The sequence below is a fragment of the Clarias gariepinus genome, unplaced genomic scaffold, assembly GCF_024256425.1.
Source record: "Clarias gariepinus isolate MV-2021 ecotype Netherlands unplaced genomic scaffold, CGAR_prim_01v2 scaffold_31, whole genome shotgun sequence".
NCBI classification, from domain to species: Eukaryota; Metazoa; Chordata; class Actinopteri; order Siluriformes; family Clariidae; genus Clarias; species Clarias gariepinus.
This window is the reverse complement of record NW_026520998.1, coordinates 1,192,501-1,218,637: the sequence shown is the minus strand read 5'-3', so window position 1 is coordinate 1,218,637 and position 26,137 is coordinate 1,192,501. Positions and strand designations below refer to the sequence as shown.

Sequence of the window (26,137 nt, the reverse complement as noted above, 5' to 3'; positions counted from 1 at the left end):
CGTCGATGTGATCCAGTTCTCCAAAACCCAAAAAGGTTTAACATTAAGTTTAAGAAAGAAATTCAAAGGGTTTTTTTTTTTTTTTTTTGGCGAATTAACTGCAAAGCAACCAAATACTGTACACATTTTTTTTTTTTTTTTTTTTTAGGAAATAGAAAATTAAACTCTGAAACACAGGAACGTTGTGGACATTTCGACTGTTTCCATCTGATACGGGTTTGTATTCATTTAGCTGCAGCACTTACAGTAAAAATACAACAATTTGATCAAAGCATTCAATTCTATTCTATTTTCAATAAATGTATCAGCAAGCAAGTGAGGAAACACACACACACACACACACACACACACACACACACACACACAATTAAATAAAAGAAGAAAAAGAAAACAATAATTAAATGCTAAATGCACATACGTGTGTATGCCAAATGCCTAAATGTGTGTGTGTGTGTGTGTGTGTGTGTGTGTGTGTGTGTGTGTGTGTGTGTGTGTGTTTCTCCTGGAGATAAGGGAATAGAAAATAACTGTAGATTTCTATTATTGTGAGGTTCTTTGTATGTGATCAACATAAACATATTTTTTACTCTTGCTGGATAAACACCATATTTTTAGAGGAGACAGATACAAGCGCAGATTCAGTTTATTATTTATCACAATGAAAACAATACAGACAGGAAACTTTAAAAACCTAAACATGAGTCATGATCTAATAGCAAAACATACACAGCCTGATGGTGCAACTAACAGCAAGTGACATCAACAGGACAACACTAGACTTTAACGAGGCATCACAGGTGAGAAGGACAGGAACATGAGATGTTTCTGCAACCACTGGCGCTATCGTGGCAGAACACCCCCTTAATGTTCAGGAACAGGAGTGGCTCAGTGGTTGAGGCATTGGACTCCTGATCGGAAGATCTCAGGTTCAAACCCCACTGTGCTACTGTTGGGCCCTTGAGCGCGGCCCTTAACCCTCAACTGCTCAGATCTATAATAAGATAAAAATGTAAGTCGATCTGGAGAAGGGCGTCTGGCGATTTGCTGTAAATGTAATGTGTGGTTAAGAGGTAGCCGAGAGCCTGAAGTTCTCTGAGGAGCTGGAGAAGAGAAGAGCGATGTTCTCTACAAGGCCAGAGCAGGAAGTGACTTCCTCTATGTAACAGGGAGTCAGACAGATTTCCAAGGCTGTGCGCTGTAACGGTGTCCTAACCTTCTGCCTGGAACTTGAAGAGGAAGCGAATACAAATGCAGATCAAGTTTATCTTTAATCAAAGAATGCAATACAGACAACAGAAACGCTACAAACCCAATCATGAATTAAGTTTTAACTGCTGAACATACACAGCCTTGGGGGTACAACAGACAACAAATGACAATGTTGAAAAAAATCTGTAGAAGAAATGAATTAACTAGAGGATGGGGTTTAATATTAACCAAACTATAACTAACTATTTACTTCTGTATGTCTATACATAACCATCTGTATATTCTGGGGGAAATCCAAGATAAAAGATTTCCCATCAAGAACAAATTTAATAAACCCCAATAAAAACTAAACACATTTTGACCTACACCACAGAGCCGCCCCTTCCCCTATAAATATGAACCCATAAATAAATGATAACATTTGAACAGTATTAGAGGCAAACTCTGTATTGTGGGTTTTACAGTCATATATTACTGTATTTATGTTCAGATATGAACAAACAAACATGAGGATGTGACATGGGCTGTTACAGAAAGCAGAAAAATTAATCAGAAAAAAATATATATATAAAAATAATGAACAGGTTGTTACTGACACCTTCTGGGAGACAGAGGAATTAAAGGAGCGAGAGGAAGGAAAATCTCTGTTAAATAAAATTAGAGTACACATATCTAGCGTTTTTACACAGTGTTTAACATTCTCTGGAGTTTTTATGCAAATGTGGCAACAACAACAAGATGTCCAAAAAAATGGCAGTTTTTTCATCTTTTTGATGACAGACGGCTTCACTCACTCACCGTCTGTACGGCTTTATCCTGTACAGGGTCGCAGGGGGGCCTGGAGCCTGTCCCAGGAGACTTAGGGCACGGGGCGGGGTACAGGACAAACACATTCAATCACATACTACAGGCAGTTTGGAAAAACCAATAAGCTTCATTAATCTGCATGTTTTTGGCCTGTGGGAGGAAACTGGTGTACCCAGAGGAAACCCACCCAACACGGGGAGACCATGAGACAGGAATCGAACCTGGACCCTGGAGGTGCACAACAGGTCAGAGCTTGGGGTGTGTGGGGTCCAACAGCAAAAGACCACTTCAGGTTTCACTTCTGTCAGACATTAGAGCCACAAAGGGCACAAGTTTACAGAGTTTTTTAAATGTTCAGCTATGTGTTGGGCAGCAGACATGTGATTGGCTGAGTATATAATGGTACATAAATGAGCAATGATTCAGGTACTGTATTAATACCACAGGTGAGTGTTCTGTTCTGGGATCACGTTCGTACGTTGGATTTGTTCTTAAGTCCAACAAAGTGAGATTTATATGCCTTTGATACGAATATAAAATATAAAGCATACTAATCCACTAGGCTAATGAAATGAGTCTCGCAGTAAAATGTAACAGTGTTGTTTCTGCGCCTTTAAATCGCGAGGGGAATCCCAGACGGCATTTTGTCTCAAAGCTGTTTTCCACTGTATCGGACTGTGAACTCTGTTTTTTTGAGGATTTTCCCGAAATTAGAATTATTCACCATCAGGACAGGTTTACAGGACAGACATTTTCTATCATCGTGTTGGTATCTGATGCACTGAACCAGAAGTAGAACTGCGGTCCATTTTTATCGACGGAAATTCGTAACTCAAATGTTCATAAGTCGGGGACGACCTGTACACTCATACATTTCGGTTTCATAACCAACCAGCTTCTTTTTTTTTTTTTTTTTACTTTTTTTAACTTTTCTCCCTTTTTCTCTCTCTCTAAATAAGAAGATATTTTTTAAGATCGCAGTTTCTTGTCTTTGAATTATTTAATTCGGCGAGGTTCTAGTCAATTTATATCCAATGAAAAAGTGATTTGATAAATACAATGCCAAGGAGTTTAAAATATTTGAATTGCTTCTTTCCCACTTGAATCCACTGTAAAGCAGACACTGAGTCCTGTAGAACATCACAGTCACACCGTCTCACTGACCGTCTCACTGACCGTCTCACTGACCGTCTCACTGACCGTCTCACTGACGTCCTTCCCCGTTGCCTCGGCTTAGTGTGGCACATCACGGAGAAGAGAAATAAACTGAGACAGTTACAGTTTTTGAAAGGTCAAAACAAGAAAAAAAAAGAAATGAAGAAGTAAAAAGAAACAAGTTTTGGCTTTGCACATTCGAAAGACGTCCAAGTTCATTTTCCCGTGCTCAATTAAACAGCTTCTGTCCACACGCTCACTCCCAGGACGTGAATTATTTAGAGATGAATTATTAATAAATAATAACAGGGGGCTCGAGGGAGCAGAGGCCCGGTCAATTAACAGAGGAGAGTGTAAGGAGAAGCAGAAGGGGGGCTGAAAATTAACACACACACACACACACACACACACACACACACACACACGTACACACACACACACACACAGTTCATTAACACTCAGCCATCAGACACAATAACGGCCTCAACGCTCAAACTACAGCGCATCACTCCATCCCTCCGCTCTACATCTCTCTCTCTCTCTCTCTCTCGCTCTCTCTCTCTCACTGTTACTTTTCTTCCTTACTTTGTTTCCTACAGTACTTTCTCTCCATCTTTTCCTGTCCTTCTCCTCTACCTCACTTTATCTCACTTTCTCACTTCTTTTCTTCCTTTCTGCTACCATCTCTTTTCTTTTTTCCATTTCTTCTCCCTTCTTTCCATTTTTACACCTCCATCCTCCGCCCCCCCACCCCACTCCTCTCTCCCCTCTAGTCTACACTACGCTCTTCTCCTTTCCTTCACTGCCCGGTCCCTTTCCCTCGCTCTCCCTCCCACTCCTTCCCTTGATCTTCATCTATTCCTCTTTCTCTCTTCCCTCCTCCTGTTATTGCCGTGTCTCATTCTCACACATACACGGAGATAATTAACAAGAATTTGACACATGAATCACTGCACCGCTCATGAAAGGCCTTTGATGTTCATAATCAATCTGACATAATTATATGTTTCTTAACTAAATCAATGAGTACAGAGGGATGTGTGTGTGTGTGTGTGTGTGTGTGTGTGTGTGTGTGTGTGTGTGTGTGTGTTAAATAGGAGGTGTCATAAGCTACAGTAGCTGCTTTGAAGTGTTTTGCCGGTGATGTCATTACTGTGAATAATGCGGTAAATTAGTTATTTTGTTGTCACATTGTTTCATTAATCATCGTTTAAAACCCTGATGTAAACCAGATTAAAGTCACAACTGCGAGTCTTTCTGCCTGTGCAGTGCTCTTCGTGTCCACATGTCCCTCCTGTCTTCACAACCTGCTCACATCACATTACTGTCTCACACCTGTACACTCCAATCATTTATAATCTCACTACCTGCTCTCACACAGGAGGGGATGAGCTCCATGTCGAGTTTGCTCTCTCATGTCTCATGTTCAACTTTCCTGTCTGGTGTGACGTCATTGATGACATCAAGCAATAAGAAACAATAAGGTAGGGAGGAGGGATTTAGATAACCCCTCCCCTGGCCCGACTCCTGGACATATTTTCAGGTAAGTCCCATTTCCTGCGATCTGATTGGTTAGAAAAATACATTTGCACTAAGGGATTGGACGGAGGAGCTTTTTGAGTAAATGGAGTAAATGCTCCATCAGAGCATTTTAACTGTTAATTTGGGTGTTGATTTTTTGCAATAAATATACAGGGCAAAGTATTGTGCAGTATAGGCAATATGATGAACTGAACTTTAATCCATTTTAACCAACTATACAAACACACACAAAAAAAAAAGTAAAATGTGTTACATAGGCAAAAGAAAAGCACAGATATATATGATCACATGTTTTTTGGTAGTTTGGTTGTTTTTATGACAAAAACAACAACAATAATATTCTCATTTTGGGAGCTCTACATTTTTCCGACATCATTCCAATATTCCCGTAGAATATAATCTTTATAACTGTAATAATAACCTTTATTATCTTTAATTACCTGACATATCCAAAATCCCAAATAGACAGTTTGATGTCTGAAGCTTCCACACAGACCTCAATCATCTCAAAAGGAATTTCCAAGATGTCAGAAGGTACACACGAGTGATATTTCATCTGGAACAGACACAGTTTAAAGATCTTTAGGGCTTATAATAACTTTTCAAATAAGAGTATAATATGGTACCTGTATATAAGAGGTTTCCAAACAAGAAGAGAGTGTTTGTTTGTTTGTTTGTTTGTTTGTTTGTTTGTTTGTTTTCTAGTCTGGAGTCAAAACTGTAATGCATGATCTGTAATACAGCACACTGCTCTACTATCAGCACGTATTCCAACAATATAGCTGGAGACTAATAACCAAGTAAAAAAATTAACCAGCATGTCCATGACGAACAGTGCAGTATCACACTCACACCACAAGAGGGCACTAAATGTTTACATTACTTTTTACAAGTTACACTGATTTGATGTACAACACTGACTCACTCATCGTCAATAATCAATACTGTATCCTGTATTCAGGGTCGCGGAGGCCTGGAGCCCATCCTGCATGAGGCAGGGTACAGGGTGCCAATCCATCGCAGGGTGGGCACACACACACACACACACACACACACACACACACACACACACACACAAACACACACACACACACACACACACACACACACACACATACACACATACACACACATACACACACACATACACACACACACACACACACACACACACACACATACACACACACTATGGGCAATTTGGGAACATCAATTAGCCTAACCTGTGTTATTAAGTGAATCATGGGTGAACTGCAGAGTCACAAATCATTTTATACAGCTTATTTTAATTGTTTTACAACCAATACATTCAAACACACGAACAACAAGAAGAGAAAGATGATAACTACAGTAAGTACATTTACTTTGTCTCTGTATAAGTACATATTTCATCTGCATTGGAAGATTCGCTCATCACTGATAAATGAATTATCTACTTTTCTGTAAGCAATGTTTCACCTGATGTACATTTTTATTCTTTATATACATATTTGGATTGAGGATTATGTTTATATTGCTGTTCATGTCTAAATAGTAAATTACCTTGACCTTGCATTGAACATACATAATCACATACATTTAAATAAAATAAAAAGTATTACATACAGTGAGCTAAAATAAATATTTATTTGTATTGTGTTTGTAACCGTAGATGCCAAAATGGCAAAATTAGAAATGTACAGTCTTCTCCAAACTACTGTAATGATTAAAAAAAAAAAACAGCAGATGATGACAAACAAACAGAGGCTCCATCACGAGATGCAAACCAACAGCAATAAGTGTCAGAAGGACAAATTAGGATTTCAAAGACCAAAGAAATACAAAAACATGCCACAAGTTCAAGTTCTAAAACCAAGATTAAGTGATGAAAGATTAAAATATGGAGAATGAAACCGGCTCAGGAAGCTTTATCGATGATGGAGCTCAGGATTGTAGCGGCAGAATGAATTCAGAAGTCTACACAATAAAATAATTTAAAAATTAAATCTATCTGCCAATTTACAGAGAAACGAGTTAAGTAGGAGAAATTTCATCATGCAGCAAGAGAATAAAAACACTGCCAACAGAAGAACAGACTTCATCAATCACCAGACTTTGACCCAATTGAGCAGCATTTCATGTTGAGGAGAGGAGACTGAGGGGAGAAGAGCAATGCAACTCTGCAGCATGAGCTCGGAAAAGCTTCACAAAAGAACTGTGTGACAGTTCGGTGGGGTCAGGGACTTAATGCAATTCTTTAAACCAATAGATGAGCGAACTAACCCTAGGCATTTATTTGCATTTATTTAAAGACTATCTGTTCCTATAATTTTGCTCACTTAAAAAGTGGACGGTCTGATCTGGTGAAAGGTGTTCATCACATCAGGACATAAAGATCAGGAAATAAAAGCTGAAATGATTATCTTTTGACAAACTTTAAACTTTTGATCTCACCTGCAGATATGAATTTAGATCCAGAATGATCTATTCAAAAGGGGCAGAAAAACTACATTTTTATATCGATCAAACAATCTTATAATGAACCAAAGATAACATTTGCCATGAAAGGCTGCTTCTATTTCTTTGATCTTACTTTGGGTTTTGATGCATTTATGTTGAAATGATGTAATGACATTCTCATGGACCTCTTAACATGAGAAACAAAAACTGTTCAGACACCTACTCCATTACAGACATCACTTTATTTCCAGAAACAACCTATTAATAAATACAGTAACATGATCCGTCAAAAATTAATGCAGACTCAGCTTATCTTAACTCTTCGCAAAGTCTTGTTCATATTCCTACACTAGTTACTAATTCTTTTGTTTGTGTACATGATTTTTCTTCTATTGACACCATGTGTTCATCCTGCGATTACACTCTTCTCCAATCAAATGGAAAAGACATTGTAATAAGACATTTAGGGCAAGACTGATAGTTTAATTTGTTTCGTTAAGCTGCGATACTGATTCCTGTTTGGATATTGAGGTTCAGGCCTGGACTCCGTACAGGAGTGTTATTTATTTCTTCAGTACAGTGATATCCTCTGTGCTGTATAGTATAATGCCCATGAGTAATCCAGCATGCTCCAGGCAAAATAAGTTTGGTAGTCACCCAATGAGTTCACCCAGGATGGCCAAGCAATCTAACCACATGGACGCACCAGAGCCCTGACACACGATACATCAAAGCAGCCAAGCATGCCGTGATCGTGTTATAATGCGTCTCTGAGTCCCACCCCAATTTATACTGTGTAAACGCAAACTCTAGTGTTTTCAGAGCAGATTTTCACACAACTAGGTATACAGCTAGAGCATTTTCTCTGTTTTAGAATCTAAAATAATACAGTTACACTCTAGTTATGGCCCAAGCACTATGACACTTCCCCCGGGAGTTGCTAATGGTACAGTATACTCTTAAAAGTCTAATACCAACTGTGAAATGTTCTAGATCACTCATCAGATATGCGTTACGTGATTTGCGCCACATAAGTATACTGCAGAAAATCATACAACAGATTAAAATAATAAATTTGACCTTTTATTATGAAGCACTAACCTTAAACTCCAGTGTGTAAGAAGACACGACTGATTTGGGAATCTTGAAAAAAATCCCTTTTTTCCCCCGTTATCACGCCCCCTTTAAAATTGTTTGTTAAACAGAAATTATGTTTCATTTAAAAGCAACTTTTAAGTTTTAATGTGCGATGGTCTTTATGTGTGAGATAATAAGAAGCTCTGTGCTGTATTTAGCTAAAAGATTAGGGTAAGTTCACTCAGTGCTCGCTCCACAGGAAAGGTATTCAAATCTGATTTTGTGCAACAGCTCATCCATAAGACATGTACAGTACGTGCATTTTCACACTGCTGCATTACATTAACACACTGATGGTTAAACTGCACTGGCATAAGGAATCCGTTTCAAAATAAACAGCAATGCACTTCTGTAAGTGGATGAAAGCATCTGCTAAATACTTATGGAAATCATCATGCCGCATACAAGGTAAGTGCAGAACATAAAGACTAATAAAGCACAGGTAGCATATTGTAGTGCGTTTAAAGCACATTTATATACAGGACAATATTACCTACATAAAAATAAAGCATGAATATTTGGATGACTAAGATGTAAAAACATGACTCTAGATGGTTTTCACAAGACTTATCTTGTATTTATTGTGATTTGTTAAATAAACAAACAAATAAATAGAGAAGAAATACAATTACATCCAGTAATTGTACACTTTTAGCCATTTTGATTTCCAGTTGTTTTATTTGCCCAGTATTTATTGTATCGTCTCTTTGTATTTTGGCTTTAACTCTTCTAAATAGTGTAAGAACACATGCACTGATGGAAACTTAGAAGCACTTTTTGTAAGTTACTCAGGAATAAAGTGTCAGTTAAATACCTAAATGTACAGTATTAAAAATGTAATAAACTTCAAGCGCCAACTTCTTAATTCACCACCAGAGGTCACAATATTAAAATGCGTGCTGTTTGTCGAGTCTGCTGTTGGAGGGTTCTAATCAAGAATGACAAATCCAGCTGTGTTTTGTCCTGTTGTCCCCTCTGAGCACCAACACCACGTGCATCACTAGTCACTGGATGAATGTGTAATGTTTGCGGAGGTGATGCCACACAGAGTGAAACACACCAAGTTATTTATTTCCCAGGACGAGCTACATATACAGAGTGAACTGGGCGAATTGTGATTTTCCTGAGGTTTAATCTTGACTTTAAAAAGCAATCTTGTTGTATTTGTATTTCGTGACAACCTGGTGGTAGACAGCCTTCGCTCATCCTGTAACACGGCTTTGCTGTATTCCTCTCTTCTTTCTTTTCATTCCGCAAATTTTTAAATACAATAAGAAAGAAAAATAAACAAACGTTTTTTTCATATAGCACAGATAACACCAGGATGTGAGCCACTACTGTCGAAGATCTGGCTCTGCAGAAGTTCTGGGGCACTGATAATTATTATTATTATTATTATTATTATTATTATTATAAATAATAATAATAATAATAATAATAATAATAATACATTTTAAAAGTTCTTGACAGGTTTACAGCCATAACAGCCCCCCCATCACAAAGTGTTGTTTATGCTTCTCCCCTCACTGAAAGAAGAACCCACAAATATGTCATAAATTCTTTGGGTGTGTATTTGGCATCCGAGAGTGGACGCTCATGGGTGTGTGGGCCAAATCAGTTTGGTAGAAGTTGGCCAGAACTTGTCCATAATAATTGTGTTGTCTGGGTATTGACTTACACTTCAAGAACCACTCCATAAATTTCTGGTCTCTATTGAGCAATGAATAAATGATGTTCAGAGCAGTGTGGAACGAAAGAAAGAGTAAAACACTATAAGAAATACATGAATTATTAGTAATATCCTTCATATTGCATTATGTTTTTTTGTACTGTTTCATGTCGAATGTATTGTGTTGTATTGTGTTGTGTTGCTTACAAGTCCAATGTGTGATCAATTTCACCGCCCTGTACGTGGTGGGAAGAAAAGGAAAAGAACACTCAGTATAGAAGTGTATAGAAGTGTACTTTGTGTTGTAGACTAGGGAAATAAACTTTATTTAAAAAAGATTAAACATTGGTAAACAAAAATAAGCATGCCTGGGTGTGTTAAGCAACTATGGCAAAAGTTTTGTATAATGAAAATTAATTGTCTTTAGATTTTTAGCATGTTGAGGAAAACTACAGACTGTTTTTCCTCTGCATTCTCTCATTCCTCGTCTCTGGGTAAACCCTTAACCTCTACCTGACCTCTGCAGCTCTACGTTTGTGAGTCTTGATCTGTCACTAGCCCCACTTCCTAGATTAGCTGAACCTACAATACCTGGCTCAGGTCTAAGTACAAATCACTTTTTTAATACAGGAAAAAAGAAAGAAACACACACACAATGTAATATGTTCAAATACTTAACATTTACATGCAAGGTGACAAAAATGTCTTCAGCGCATTGTAAGTTATCAGACAGTGGGTGTGTCCTCTTAGAAGAAAGATTAAGTGCACTTGAGAGAGATTAAATAAGTCATCCAAATCAAGTTGCTAATCTTCGCTGTAATTAAGTCACAAATGTGTATAAGAATGAAGATGGCATAAATAAGCATCACAGAAAAGCTGGTGATGAAAATCAAAAGGAAGACAAGGAGGTAATCATAAATCTCATGTGGTGATAGCTTTTATAAAAACATAAAAAGAGGCTTAGACTCATGCTGCCAAATGCCTTAAAATAACATTAGAATTTTTAAGCATAGAAATGCTTTAAATGTTAGTGAGGTCACTCTGCTACACTGAGTGAAAATCAGTACTCATAAACTTAACTATGTTACATAAAAGCTATTATTTTTGTATGTATACATATAATAGACTTGCATGCGGAATCTAAATCTGACTTAAGAAATATCTTACACAAAGGAGTGCTGTTGTGCCGAATATCAGTACGGCTGCCATCCAGCATAACAGCCCAACTTGAGTGTAACTTTTATACAACACTTCCATAAACACCTTTGATAAGAGATCATGTGTTTCTTTATTTAATAACTTATTTTGCTTCGCCCACACATCTCCTTACTAACTAACCGTGACTGGCAGGGCTGACCACTGACTGTTAGCCAAAAGGTGAGGAGAATAAAGCATGGACTTGGTGGACAGTCCTGAGAAACTTACCACTAACTTTCGGATTCCGGGGTCGAATCCCAAATAGTGTTGAATGAAGAAATAGTGCACTATGTAGGGTGTACAATCCCTGTTCAACACACAATGTAGTGCCCTTGATCAGGGGTTAGAGAGGGATTTGGGTTTCAGCCTTGTGTTAGAAGCTAGTTATCTTTGTAGCCTTTGGCAGCCATGAACAGAACAACATGGACAGTTCAGAGGCGATGTAGAACGAAGTGTTGTTTAAGATGTGTGTTCTTGCTGAAAGGATTTTGTGACTGGTTTTAAAGGTGGGTTTTGGCAGGCAGATACTAAAATACTATTACTCTGCTATCTCGTTCAACAAATATCTGTACTTTCTACTTCTCTACATTTGTGCATGGTGCGAATCCAGAGTGGAGTGGAGTATTTGAATTGGAAATATGTCTGTCTGGATATTGTGCATGATTTGCCTTCCCTAACCATGCAGCAGGTGTTTGAAACCAGAGAGAGAGGGGACCCAGGGTATCTTTACTTTTACTCAAGTAAAGTACGTTTGGATGCAGAATATTTTCAGATTTCAAAACATTCTTAGTTTTTGGAATCGCTGACATCTGCTAAAGCAAATAAAACAGTTGTTTATTCACCAGCTTCTCCTTTTTCCCCTTTTGAGTTTAATTAGGCAAAAAAGGGTCATTCTTCTCCAGAGACAAAAAAAGTCTTTTAATAAAGATAAAGTAGAGAGTCTGCCACACAAGTACCTGTGAATTTGTTGCTACTGTACAAATATACTTAACATATTGGGATTAAAGAACTGTGACTTAAAATACAGTATATTGTACAGCATCTTCAGTGCTACTGTTATAAATCAAAACACTTTCTAATAACACAGAATCTGGTATTGAAGAGCACTATGGAGTGCATTAATAAATCATAAATAAGCACATACAATAAACAATCGAAAGCTTACAATCTTTTCCAGGGTAAATTCCAGTGAAAATATGAAATCATTTGAAGCCCTGTAGACGCAAATGTGGATCATACTCTCATGGAACGTCTTTTAATGTCATTCGTCTGCAGCTTCCTCAATACACAATGCAGCATTTCTTTATATTTATGCATAATGTGTGTAAAACAATAAAAACTAGCCATGTGGAATGCATTTGGCCTCCAGGAAACATCTGTGATTGACTGATTGCGCAATAACCACATTGGGAATCCTTTCACTGGAACTAAAATATTCATGAAACACTCAGAGCAGTTTAACACAGACAGGCTCAACGCTTAGCTAATAGCAATTTGGGTGAGACTGCCACGTTGTTCCTAAAAACTGATTAATGTTTTTCCTTATATAGTAAAAAAAAAATTAAAGGCACAGTGGAGCTTTTCATTCATCTTGGGCTGGCGGATGAAAATCAATGAGCAAGCCAAGAATGCAGTGAGACAATCAGTCACAGCATAATTAACCTGTAAGATTAAAAGGTTTGGCTATTTTACAACAGCAGCATGGACTGGACACACAGGGCAAAAGGGAATAAGTGTTTAATTTCATTGCACAGACATAATTGTTTGAATCTCCATATAAGAACTAAACCAGGAACACTGGACATAACGCAGAAACACACACACACACACACACACACACACACACACACACACACACATTTGATGCGATCACAATCCAAACAACACCATGGTGGACATCCTACATGGCAAAGACACTCCCCTTTACATGATTTGTACTTCACTCTTTTCCTGTGAAAATCACCCACAATTACTACAGGACACATGCTTCATCCCAGAGGCAGGTCTCTCTTCACAGTAGGAGCATTGTTGTAGTAAAAATGATTCATAAATGCATTTTGTTCAGTGTATGTTTGTGTATGTTCAGTTTCTCCTTTTTTTAGCCATCCCTTTGAAGACCATTTACTGTGATTAGGCTAATGTCTTTGGACTAGGTTGCAGTTATGCGACATCAGACTTTTTAGATGTGTGGCAGACATGGGGATCTCGGATCCCAGATGCGGAATATTTTGCTGTCATAGCCCAAGTGAGAGAATGATTCAGGCTTTAAATTTAAGTTAAAGTTAGCCAGTTTACTAAGCTGCTGTCAGGTTTACTTAGATTTGCTGGGGGGTATGGAGCAATGCTTTTGGCTTTGTGTCAGTTGTGTCTGTTGAACCACTTCAACCACTACGGTCAACTTTTGTCCAACCTAATTTCTGATTCAGATGGAAATACTTAAGCACATGGGATCAACCTAAAAGCCTTTTATTTGGGTACTTTAAACCCTTTCTCTGAAATATTTGGAATTGCCAGGCACTATAATTTTTTATCTTTATTGTAATTTTTTATGGACAGCGAATACTGTACATGTGTCTCCAAAGATTATGGCTTTTCCCCCTTCTGTGTATAAGTATGTACTATTGTTGCAGCCTATAATATTTTGTTGGTCCACCTTTAGCTTTGATTACAGCATGCTTTTGCCATGGCATCATTTCAACAACCTCTGAAATGTCACAACATTCATTTCCATTCAGAGTTTCCAAGGAGTTCCAAAGACTTTCAGTAGTGTTAAGAACTAAAGTGTTAAGAACTCAGTGGTGGCCAGGTCATGTATGAAAATTATTTCTCAGCTCCCAGAACCACTGTTTCACAATCTGAGGACCATGAACCTCTGTCAAAACCTCCATACAGTAGATGTGATAACCTGGTGTTTCAGTACATTCAGGTGGTCAACTGACTTCATTTTATTGCCCCATAACCTGGCTAAATCTAGACTTGAGCAACTGAAGCAACCCCAGATCATAACACTGCCTCCAAAGGCTTGTATAGTGGACACTATTCATGATGGGTGCATTGCTTCCTTTTTTACCCTGACACGCCCATTGCTCTGGAACAGGCTCAATCTGGACTCACTATGACCTTTTTCCATCGCCCCGAAGTCCAATTTTCATGCTCCCTACCCTTTCTCTAATTTTCTCCTATTAGTCTGACTATGAGTGGTTTTCTTATGACCACACAGCTTTTTAGTCCCAATCCAGCTCTTGTCGCATTGTGAGTGAGGAAATGATAAAAATTTCACTACTAAACATAGCTCTGAGTCTACTGGTGAATAATAAGTCACTTCACAAAGCCCTATTTGATCTCCAATCTTCTTTGCCTTTCAGGTGTCGCCACAGCGAATCATCTGCCTCCACTTAAGCCTACCCTCTGCTTCCTCTACTCTCACACCAACTAACTTCATGTCCTCTCTCACTGCATCCATTACAGAAAGGCGTAATTTCGCAATTCGTCCGTGTAACAGAGGAGTTGTAAAAACAAGGTTTGTGTCTGTAAACGTTTAAAGTCGTGTATTTTAGAATTGTATTGTAACACGTATCTGTAAGCTGTCGTGGCCGTAGATTTCGGAATTCAACTCAAACAAAAGACAGAATTACACACAAATCTTTTTTTTACGCACGAATATTTTTGACAGTAATCTTATTCCATAATCTGCAAACATCATTGTCCATGGAGACTCCTGTCTAACCTCATCTGTCATCCTGTCCATCACCATAGCAAACAAGAAGGGACCTTGATGCAGACCCACCTCCACCATGAACTCTACTGTCACACCTACAGCACATCTTACCACTGTCTTACAGCTCTCATACATGTCCTGCACCACTCTAACATACTTCTCTGCCACTCCAAACTTCCTCATACAACACCACAGCTCCTCTCTCGGCACCTTGTCGTACACCTTCTCTAAATCTACAAAGACACAATGCAACTCTTTATTACCTTCTCTGTTCTTCTCCATCAGCATCCTTAAAGCAAATACTACATCTGATGTACTCTTTCTAGGCATGAAACCATACTGTATTTCTGCTTAAAAATGCTCACCTCTGCCCTTAACCTAGCTTCCACTACTCTTTCCCAAAGCTTCATTGTATGGCTTATCAACTTTATTCCTCTGTTGTTGCCACAGCTCTGCACATCCCCCTTGTTCTTGAAGATCGGCACTAATATACTTCTCCTTTATTCCTCTGGGATTCTTTCACTCTCCAAAATCTTTTAAAACAGACTAGTCAGAAACTCTACTGCCACAGATATGTCATCAGGACCAACTGCTTTTCCACTCTTCATCCTCTTTAACGCTCTCCTCACTCCTGATCCACAACAGTCACGTCTTCTACTCATTGGTCTCTTTCATTTTCCTCATTTATCAACTCTTCAAAGTACTCCTTCTATATTCCCATCACCCTCCTGGCATCTGTCAGTACATTTCCATGTCTGACTTTAATCACTCTAACCACATCCTTCCCATCTCTATCTCTCTGCCTTGCCAACCTGTACAGATCCACCTCTCCCTCCTTACTGTCCAGCCTCGCATACAAGTCCTCATATGCTCTTTGTTTGGCCTTTGCCACCTCTACCTTCACCTTACGCTGCATCTCCCTGCACTCCTGTCTACTCACTTCAGTCCTCTCAGAGTCCCACTTCTTCTTAGCTAGCCTCTTTCCCTGTATACACTCCTGGACTTCCTCATTCCACCACCAAGTCTCCTTGTCCACTTTTCCCTTTCCTGTTGATACACCAAGTACCCTCCTACCCGTCTCCCTGATCAACTTAGCTGTAGTTGTCCAATCAAGTGGAAGCACCTCCAGACAACCCAGAGCCTGTCTCAACTTCTCTCTGAAGACTTCACAACATTCTTCCTTTCTCAGCTTCCACCACTTTGTCCTCTGCTCTGCCTTTGTTCTCTACGCCTTCCTCACCACCAGGGTAATTTTACACACCAACATTCTGTGTTGTCTGGCTACACTCTCCCCTACCAACACTTTGCAGTCACTGATCTCCTTTAGATCACAACGTCGACACAAGATGTAGTCCACCTGAGTGCTTCTGCCTCCACTCTTATATGTCATCCTATGTTCCTGCCTCTTTTGGAAGAAAGTATTTACTACTGCCATTTCCATCTGCTTTGCAAAGTTCACCGCCATCTCCTGTCTCCTGCCCATCACATTCTCATCCCCTCCTTTCCCTTCCCCAACATGTCCATTGAAGTCTGCACCAATCACCACTCTCTCACCTTTGGGGATGCTCTGCATCACTTCATCTAACTCACTCCAGTACTTCTTCTTCTTTTCTTACTACACATCCTATCTGTGAGGCATAACTACTAACAACATTGCACATCACACCATCAATTTCCAGCTTCAGACTCATCACCCTGATACTCTCTTCACCTCTAGAACATTCCTTACAAACTCCTCTCTCAGGATAACTCCTACTCTATTTCTCTTCCTATCCACAACATGGTAAAACAACTTGAACCCTGCTCCTAAGCTTCTAGCCTCGCTACCTTTCCACCTGGTCTCCTGGACACACAGTATATCCACCTTCCTTCTTTGCATCATGTCAACCAACACTCTTGCCTTCCCTGTCATAGTCCCAACATTCAATGTCCCTACTATCACTCCTGAACTCTTGCCTTTTCTCTTATCTTTCTGCCAACGAACACGCCTTCCTCCTCTTCTATTTTGACCAACAGTAGTCCAATTTCCACCAGCACCTAGTAGGACAACATAACTGGTGGCGGTCATTTTTATCCCAGACCACGACCTATCCGGTATGGCAGTCCTGTTAGTGATTCGCATCATTTGATTTGGCAAATGTTTTTTTTACGTCGGATGCCCTTCCTGCCGCAACCCTTTGCATTTATCCAGACTTGGGACTGGCACAAGAAGACACAGGATTGTGCCCCCCTGTGTTTGCATTCTTATTTGATCTCCAATCATGGGCATTTACGATTTTTTAAAATGATTTTTTATTTCCCAACCACATGTCTTAACCCATTTTCAAGAATTTCTCCCTCGTTGTTTTCTTTGCCTGATGTGGTATCATAGTGTGTGTACGTGCATGTTATTTACAAGTTCTGACGCGTGTCTTTTGGTACACAGTGTCACTGACGACTCCAGACGTTCGTTGATTTCTTTGTCACTTGTTTATTTTCAACATCAAAGTACAACGGTTGTTACAGTTTCTTGCATAAATCCACTATAGTCACGACAAGTCGCTTGCTGTGTTCTGTCGCTTTGATAGATTACAGTTACAACAACTCTACAAATTTTACTGTATTCCTTTTAGCTTACTGTCTCACGGTCAAAAGCTTGTGTGCTCCACACCTTTCTGTATCCTTCCATGTCTTAACAACAGCTAACAACTAACGTGCGTGATAGACATGCAGCTACATAACTGTGAGATGATGTCACAATACAAATTATACTGTAAGTATAATACTTAACGCTTAATGCTTACCTAATAGACTTAAATATAATAAACACCCTTACAGTGTGATTATAAAACACGAAAATGGGATATGTCTTGAGACATGGATGTTAAAGAAATTGCTTTCACTAAAATCACCCTAAATTTTTTTTAAAAGATGAGCTTTTGTATTTTAAGTCAAAAGTTATATTGCTGAAAAAGTATTGTTTGCCATGTCTGTGGCAAGTGGTAGCTCAATGGTTATGGTGTTGGTCTACTGATCAAAAGGTCGCAGCTTCAACCCTACTACAGTAGTACAATCAAGTTGCCAATGTTGGGTTCTTGAGCAAGGCCCTTAACACTCATTTGCTTATATGTACTGTATAATGAGATAACAATAAGTCACTTTGCATAAGGGCGTCTGCCAAATGCCAAAAATGTAATGCCTGTTGATAATGTTGCTAATTCCCATATAGCAGAAGACTCTAATGAGGATTATCAGTGGATGTAATGCGGAACTACAAGAAGCAAATTGGATTTGAGTGGATGTGGATCAGAGTCATTTGCTATCTGGCACTGTAGGACCAGTTTTGAAATAGGAAGTTGAGTTTTACATATTGGTGCACTTTGACCTCTGCTTGACCGATCAAACTGGTGGATAATCTTCAAAGTTAGAGGGGGAAAGGTATAGTGTCAATGGCAACAGAAATAGGAAATTGACTCTATACCTTTCCCCTTTAACTTTGACGATTATCCACTAATTTAAATTTAAGTGGGACACTGAACCAAAAGCAAGCCATTTGCATTCAATACAGGACAAAGTAGATGTGATGAGGAGGAGAAAAAAATCGGAAAGCATTAATTAGCAGACTAAGAACTGTACACATAAACCTAAATAGCACTCTATTTATAGTAGGTAAACACCTAACAGGACTTTGTGAGGAATGCCAGCAGAGTGAGGCTATTGAGCATGTACTACTTTCGTGATTTTGATGTCACAGCTGCAAGAACTATGATGAGTACTGTAGTAGACAGTGTTAAAAGTCTTTTAAAATGGGGAGTCACTGATCAGAGAAGGAAGTACTATAGTTTTTGAAAGACTGGACCAGAAAGTCACCTTTAAAGAACAGGGAAGCTGAGCGAGAGAGATATATAGATGGCAATGATGCAACTTACAGAACTACAAGGTGAGTGAAAATGAACTAGGATATATTTAATGGCTATAAAACTTGTAGTATCACTGGAGACATGATGAAAACAGTCTTGAAATAGACGATATTAAACTGTATTTTTTCCGGGGCATTAGTACAGGCATTGGCTGTGGGAGGCAGCACGTGCAAAGTAAATGAAAATGGTCAACTGCTTGACCGCTCAGGAGCGAGCTAAGATCTCAGCATTTACATTTAGGCATTTGGCAGACGCTCTTATCCAGAGCGACTTACATTTTTTTATCTCATTATACATCTGAGCAGTTGATGGTTAAGGGCCGCGCTCAAGGGCCCAACAGTGGCAACCTGGTGGTTGTGGGGTTTGAACCTGGGATCTTCCGAACCGTAGTCCAATGCCTTAACCACTGAGCTACCCCTGCATGCTATTAAGTGTGGTGTTCCATTGTTCTTGTTGATGTTGGCATACAGTGAAATGGAGGAATGCAACACTATGTCAGAAAACAATTTTTAAAAATGCCATGCAAAGCTGATGAGCTGATGCCTATGATGAAATTTAAAGATTCGCTTTTATTTTTTTCTGTGTAATAAAGTACATGTACAATTTGTATTAGAAGGATAGACTTTATCAATTTTTAATGCCTAGATACTTTTTACATTTAGCAGACACATTTATCAATTGTAATTTACATTTTATCTTATTTTAAACATCTGAGCATTTAAGGGGTTAGGGACCTTGCACAAGGTTGCTGAGGTTTGAACCTGGGACCTTCCAATCTGTAACCAAATCTGGTTCCAATCTGTAACCAGTTGCTCACTGTAAACCAGTGAGCACCTGAGCTGAAGAAAGCAGATGAATAGTTCATGACACAGAACAAGTCAAGACAAGATCAGGGAGAGATGCATTAGATGTTTTTAAAGAAGGTTGGTTTGTAGAATTAGCTTAAAGAGGAAGGGAATTTAAGGGACAATGAGACCTACAGTTGGTGGTAATGTTACAACAAAGAAGAAGATCTGTTGCATAAACAGTGCATATACACAAGTACAACTCTAAAAAACTGCTGAAAAACTGCTAAATGTGCTAAACGTGAATTTTATCGAAGACTCATAAGTGTGTTTTAAAAAACACGAAAATGGTATGTGTATGACCTACAGTGCCATCTGTTGAATTTTGATATGAACTAACGATATTTTTTTCAGGGTTGATTTTTTTTAATGATATATGGGCGTTATCAATTTACATTTAAAATGACCATATCTTCTCTTCTCCTGCGCCGATTGTGATGAAACAAAGCCTGTGTGTTACCTCAAGCTCGGCCAAATGCACCTGTAAAAACCCGTTAATATTCCTTCAGTAGTTTTTACGTGATGTGTGCACAAACAAACAGACAGACAAAAGTTCCAAAAACCATCTTGATGTGATCGAGTACTCATCGTTTACGTCACACCAGATTATTTTTTCGCAAATATTTTCAACTGTACAGTTTATTTTACACACACACAAACACACACTATATATATATATGTACGTATATGGAATGGGGCTACAGTATATATAATTTTGACCAGATCTGAGTCTAATTCAAGGTTTTTATTTTTGTGAGATGTGTCTGAACATGACCACTGGTGTTTTACTGAGCATTAGCATGGCTTTCTGTTCACACACACACACACACACACACACAGACTGCTCTCCGTTCACATCTCACACACTCTTCTGTTCGGTTCTCCGGTAGGAGGAGCACCGGGGAGCAGAGAGAGAGAGAGAGAGAGCAGATAGAGGAGAGAGAGAGAGAGAGAGCAGATAGAGGAGAGAGAGAGAGAGAGAGCAGATAGAGAGAGAGAGAGAGCAGAGAGAGAGAGAGGACGAGGTGAAGCCCATGGAGAGACCGAAGACACTCCGTCTCACCGCAGCCACTCCTTAACGGATACCGATGAAGGCGAAATCCTGAAGTTGTGCTACAGTTGTATTTCCCCCGTCATGGCCGCTCTGAGAGCGGGGTTCAGACTGTCCGGACTGTACCGCAGGCTTTCACACAGCAGGGCTGCTTTTAAACCCAGCGCGAATCCGCCGAAAACGGTAAGAGATCCAGCAGAACTTCTCTATGGCTCGATCCTCAAGGGCGCTGTAACCGGAGCGGAGTGCACTACAAAGGGCGGCCGTTACATTGTTACACACGGAGTGTAGCGCGCGCCCGTGTAGGGAGGGAGCTGCTGTTTGTAGCGCGACACCGCGTAGCTGAAACTAACGTTAGCATTCTGGAGTTTTATACTTGTGTACGAATAGTGTCTGATTCTATGACTTGTGAAATAAAAAGTTATAAATTATTCAGTTTTATTTATTAGATATCCGAAGCCTTGTCTGTTGGTGTCTGTGTGAAACGAAATCAAACGACTGATTCACTTCGGTCCTGTTTGATGTTTCCTGTTTTCTGTTTCAAACTTTATGAAACGAAAGAAAGTCAATGCCGGAGAAAAGACACAAGAGAAATCTTTAATTAGAAAGAAAAGTTAATACATTGAGTATACTGATTAAATAAAAAACTATGCATGCTTAAAAAAAAAGTTTTAAGCTGTCAGTTATGCGAAGTGCATTAGTGTCACTGTTACAGTAAAGTCACTCAGATACAATGAAGTTTAAGACTTTTAACAACTTAAACACAATTCCTCTGAGTTACAGTAATACAGTAACACTGACCGTCCTGAAACACACACACACACTCAGCGTCTACACTGTCCCGCTATATCCTGTGTTCAGGGCCGCGCGGGGCCTGGAGCCTATCCCAGGAGATATAGGGCACAGGGCGGGCCACACCCTGGACGGGATGCCAATCCATCATAGGGCACACACACTCACACATACACACACGCACACAGAAACACACACACACACACACACACACACACACACACACTATTCGCAATTAGCTTAATTAGCATGTTTTTGGACTGTGGGAGGAAACCCGTGTACCTGGAGGAAACCCACCAAGCACCGGGAGAACATTCCAACTCCATGCACACCGAGCCCGAGGCGGGACTCGAACCCTCTACACCACCGTGTCGCCTCCTGTAACACACCAGTAAAGATAGTAATCACTGAAAAGATCAGAGCTTCAGATAATACAGTAAAAAATCGCACTGCTCATCATTTTCCATTTACACAAACATCCCTCTCCCTCTATAGTCTGTACAGGGTGAGGGTTTCACTCTGCTCCTCTTGTCACCTGATACTGTTCCAGTCTTCATCTTTCCAGTTTCTATGAGCCGATGCTCAGCGTAGCCTCCGGTCTGGTAGCCTCCGGTCTGGTAGCCTCCGGTCTGGTAGCCTCCGGTCCGGTTGCCCGTCTGCATGTTGCGTGTCCTGTGATGCCTTTCTACTCACTGTGGTTGTAAAGACTGATTGATTCCTTCATTCCTGATTGAGGCTTTATGTGAGCTTCAACCTGTCAGACCTCTTTTATTCACAGCCATTGATGTCTGTTTAAAATGCTCACATTACGTTATATAACGACTCTCGTTACTGTGATATTTTTCCACTAATTGTTGAATCAATTGTTGAATTTCTGTACGATCGATGTGTTAAGTATTATTATTTCCAGCAGATGATCTGATTAGATTTCGGGAATTGATCATAACAGGGTGAAGGTCAAAGCAAGGTCACACGGCTTGTTTTATGAATGACATACAGAGACGTCACTTCCATGTTTAAGTTTGGATGGGTGCTAGGATGTCTAAGGTTTTTGCCGTCTGTGTGTTTTAAATTTGCGTCAGTGTGAAAATTTGAAAACTGATCCAAACTGGGTCAAGGTCAAATGTCAGGAAGAACATTTTTCTTTATGTTAAAAGTATATTTTAACTACTTTCTTAATTTGTTGCCATATGGATATAATTAAATGTTGTCAATTAAATCACTAAAAATTTCTCAGACCTCCAAGTTTGTCACATCGACACCTGACTTGTTTTCAGCAGAGACATTCCAAGGTCTTGTTGTAGACACGTAACATAAGACTCATTATACACGGATTATTATGTTTTAAGTAGAACACTACTGGAAATATCATCAAGAAACAATATATGGTATTTTTGTTACATCATCGACTCCCACCTTCACGTCCCATATTAAAACATGACAGAAAAAAAAAATACATAGTGCAAAGATTTGGAATATTTTTGGTTTGGCCTTGGAGACTCGATGTGGTTGAGGTGTGTCTTGGCATGTTTTTACAAAATAACTTCCTGTTGTTAACTTCCTGTTTCTGTTATCACTTATGTTATAACAGCTATTTTAATCTCTTTGTCAATTATATATGTAAAAAAACTAAAAAATGGTAATTGGTCAAGAAAATAACAACAATTAGTGCATCAGTAGACTAGACTTTTGTAGAGGAGGCGTCCCTGTTCCAACCTCCTTATTATGACTCATTGTGCTGTGAGGGGGGGCATTTATTTATTTTCGCTTGCATGACACAGTCTCACTTTTCTCCTTTGAACAAACCATCACTGCAGACTCGTGACTGGAGTCACTGACCGTTTCATAATCAATCATCGGTTTACATAAACCATTTAATGATCGATTAATAATCTCCTTACTATTACTGCACACAGAGGACATTACGCCTAAAGTCAGCTAGGATTACGCACATTATAGTAACACACACACACACACACACACACACACACACACACAGCTGTCAAGGCAGAATGTTGTATGTTGTAATTGTAGGCCAAATAGTATTTTTCCTTATGACTCTTCATATTAAGATTTTTCTTCATTTCTGGTTTACTTTTTCCTAAAACTAAAATACGCCCACGTTCGGAGCGGCCTTGAGATATATCAGCTGCTATTTTGCACAACTGTGTTGTAAGCATACGCAGGTATTGGCATTTTATTGTGCTCAGTCTTTCTGTGTTTCTGTGACACAGCAGTTGCCCGCGTGTGGAGAAAAAACAAACAAAACAAAAGACACACACGATGGCCTGCTTGAATCTTTTTTCTTGAAATGCACAAGAAATCACCTGATTATTGACAATAATCAATCAATGATTGTCCCACCAATACTGCAAACCAATACAAAAGATTTGAATGATGAAACATCTTTTATCATCATCATCATCATCATCATCTGTCCTGATTAGCCTCGGCCCAACCTCACAAGGCAGCAGGACTCTCATGGTTCGGTCAGGATGGTCTCTGGCTCTCCTTCAGTGTACAATGCCGAGGTCCTCGTCAGTCACAGGAGCTACTCAGTCTCTACACTGCATGCTGATTGTCCTGATTGTTTTCTTCCTGTTTCAGGTTTCTTGATTGCAGGGAAACCTGACCTGTGTGTTGCGATGTTGCGAGTGCTTGCACAAAGTGCTCCAAAATGCACATCTCCTGCAGGCCTGTAAAGCAAAGGGATCTCCGCATCATGACACGCCATGCCTCCAGAATGTGCACAAAAGGAAACGAATCAAAATCAGTGCGAATATAAACAGAGTCCTTACCGTTTCCACATGCTATAAAGCTGTGTGTCCGATAGCAGAAGAATCGAATCAGTCAGATGGAGCTGTTTATTTGCTGTAAACCGTCAGAGCAGATTGATTTGTTTTACTGCGCATTAATTAAACAGAGTGTGTGGTTATTGTTGATTGATTAATAATTCATGAAGGGATTTTGATTGGATTCCAGGACACTTTTATCTCTAGTGCAGCAGTATTGCAGTGACGGTTTAAGGAGAGAAGAGCTTGGACATATAACGGAGTCTGGACGAATAGAAACAGCCTGGCTTTCGGTCCCGGAGGCACAAATGGCAGAAATGAGTTTCCTCACGAGCGCAATTGCTTCTCCTTCTGGGGTTACTGCAAGTTTAATTATCTCATATTTTACACAGATGACACACATGAGAGCTCGCACTTGGTACACCACCTTTAGTACCTACATAAAAACATGAGAGCTGTGTATCTGAAGTCATCTTTACAGTTTTTCCAAATTATGTTTGGAGTAGACATGAAGAATCACATTATTGTCAAAAAGAGAAAAACTGCATAGATATCAAGCTTTCTCAGTGTGAGGGGAAAAAAAACACAGGCACACACACACACACACACCATTCTGGATTCAGGGTTCAAACCTCACATTTTTCCCTAACCAACACATTGGTAATCAATAATGCACTAATCGCTAATAATTAATGACAACTAGATCCCACAATTTTACGTTTCATCTAAACAGTTCTAGCGGGTGGCAACCTTACGACAGCAGGGCTCGAACCCAGATTCTCACATCAACAAACCTAGAGCCTTAGCCACCTGTACCACCACCACAGTATCAACTCTGATCTCCACATATATTCATGTTTGACTTTTTTATTATTGGAAATAATTAAAATCTTACTAAATTGCACACAGAGCATAGATTCGCTTGGACCCGTCCCCGTCTCCCCTGTCCCCGTGTCCCCGTCCCCGTGTTCCCACAGACATGCACGCACGCAGACTCGTCCGTGAATAGCTCCACCCCTCCATGTTCACGGCTGTGCACGTGAAGCGCTCATGAAATGTCGTTCGGTCGGTTTACTGAAGGTGTTTTACAGCCACACTGATCAGTTTTGCACCGTTAGCAGGCCGACTCAGAGAAGGAGAACTCAGACACACGACTCTTCAAATAAGTTATTAGCAAGTGTGTAAGAAGGACAGCTAGGCTAACGTTAGCTTACAGAAAACAAACCTTAATCAATTTTTTATTCGTTAAATAATAAATTAAGGATGATTCATTGATTAACAATTAATCATTAAAACCTCTATTCTGGATGTTTTGCATTGAGGAAGTCAACACTTTTTATGAAAAAAAAAAAAGTCAGTTAACTTTCAAGCTCAGTAGAACACAAGTAAAAAAGTTTGTTTTTTCAAGTGCTCCAGTCGAGGAGTGAGCGCGGCGGCCCATCGGGTCTGGTACGGGTTCTGTACAGGCTGCCCAACGCCCAAACCAGCTCCATCATCATACTTAGTTTTGACACATCGTTAAAATCATTATGGTTAAAATCAAGATCATTTGAGGGAAAATTGGCTAAAATCTAAAATGTTATTACACTACAAAATGAGGTAAAATTCTTTGGGACACCCCGTATTACAAATCTAACTCCTCCAGCCTGGCAGTAGATTGTCATGGCAGGGGTTTGATGTACCTGTTATTCAGCTCTCTCCATTATAAAGTGAATTTGAAGTGATATTCATGTGTACAACAAGGTTAGATTTCCCACAAAACCCCTTTTCTGTTCATTCAGATGACACTTTGAACAAATCCATCAAAGACTGATCCTCAGATTTAACACAAACATGAAGAAATATGGACTATAAACCAAATATTTAAAAATTCGATTTTATACAA

General features: G+C 39.5%; 1 protein-coding gene across 2 annotated transcripts in view; it reads left to right on the top strand.

The window, feature by feature from the left end:
- The first annotated feature begins 20,607 nt into the window (after positions 1-20,607).
- The window catches only part of LOC128517023 (calcium uniporter protein, mitochondrial-like), a 25,780-nt gene continuing 20,250 nt past the window's right edge, over positions 20,608-26,137 (top strand). For both annotated transcript variants that reach the window (XM_053490764.1, XM_053490763.1), the window contains exon 1: positions 20,608-20,851. In XM_053490764.1, coding sequence (XP_053346739.1) covers positions 20,753-20,851 — 99 coding nt within the window. In that variant the 5' untranslated portion in view covers positions 20,608-20,752. The remainder of the gene's footprint in view (positions 20,852-26,137) is intronic.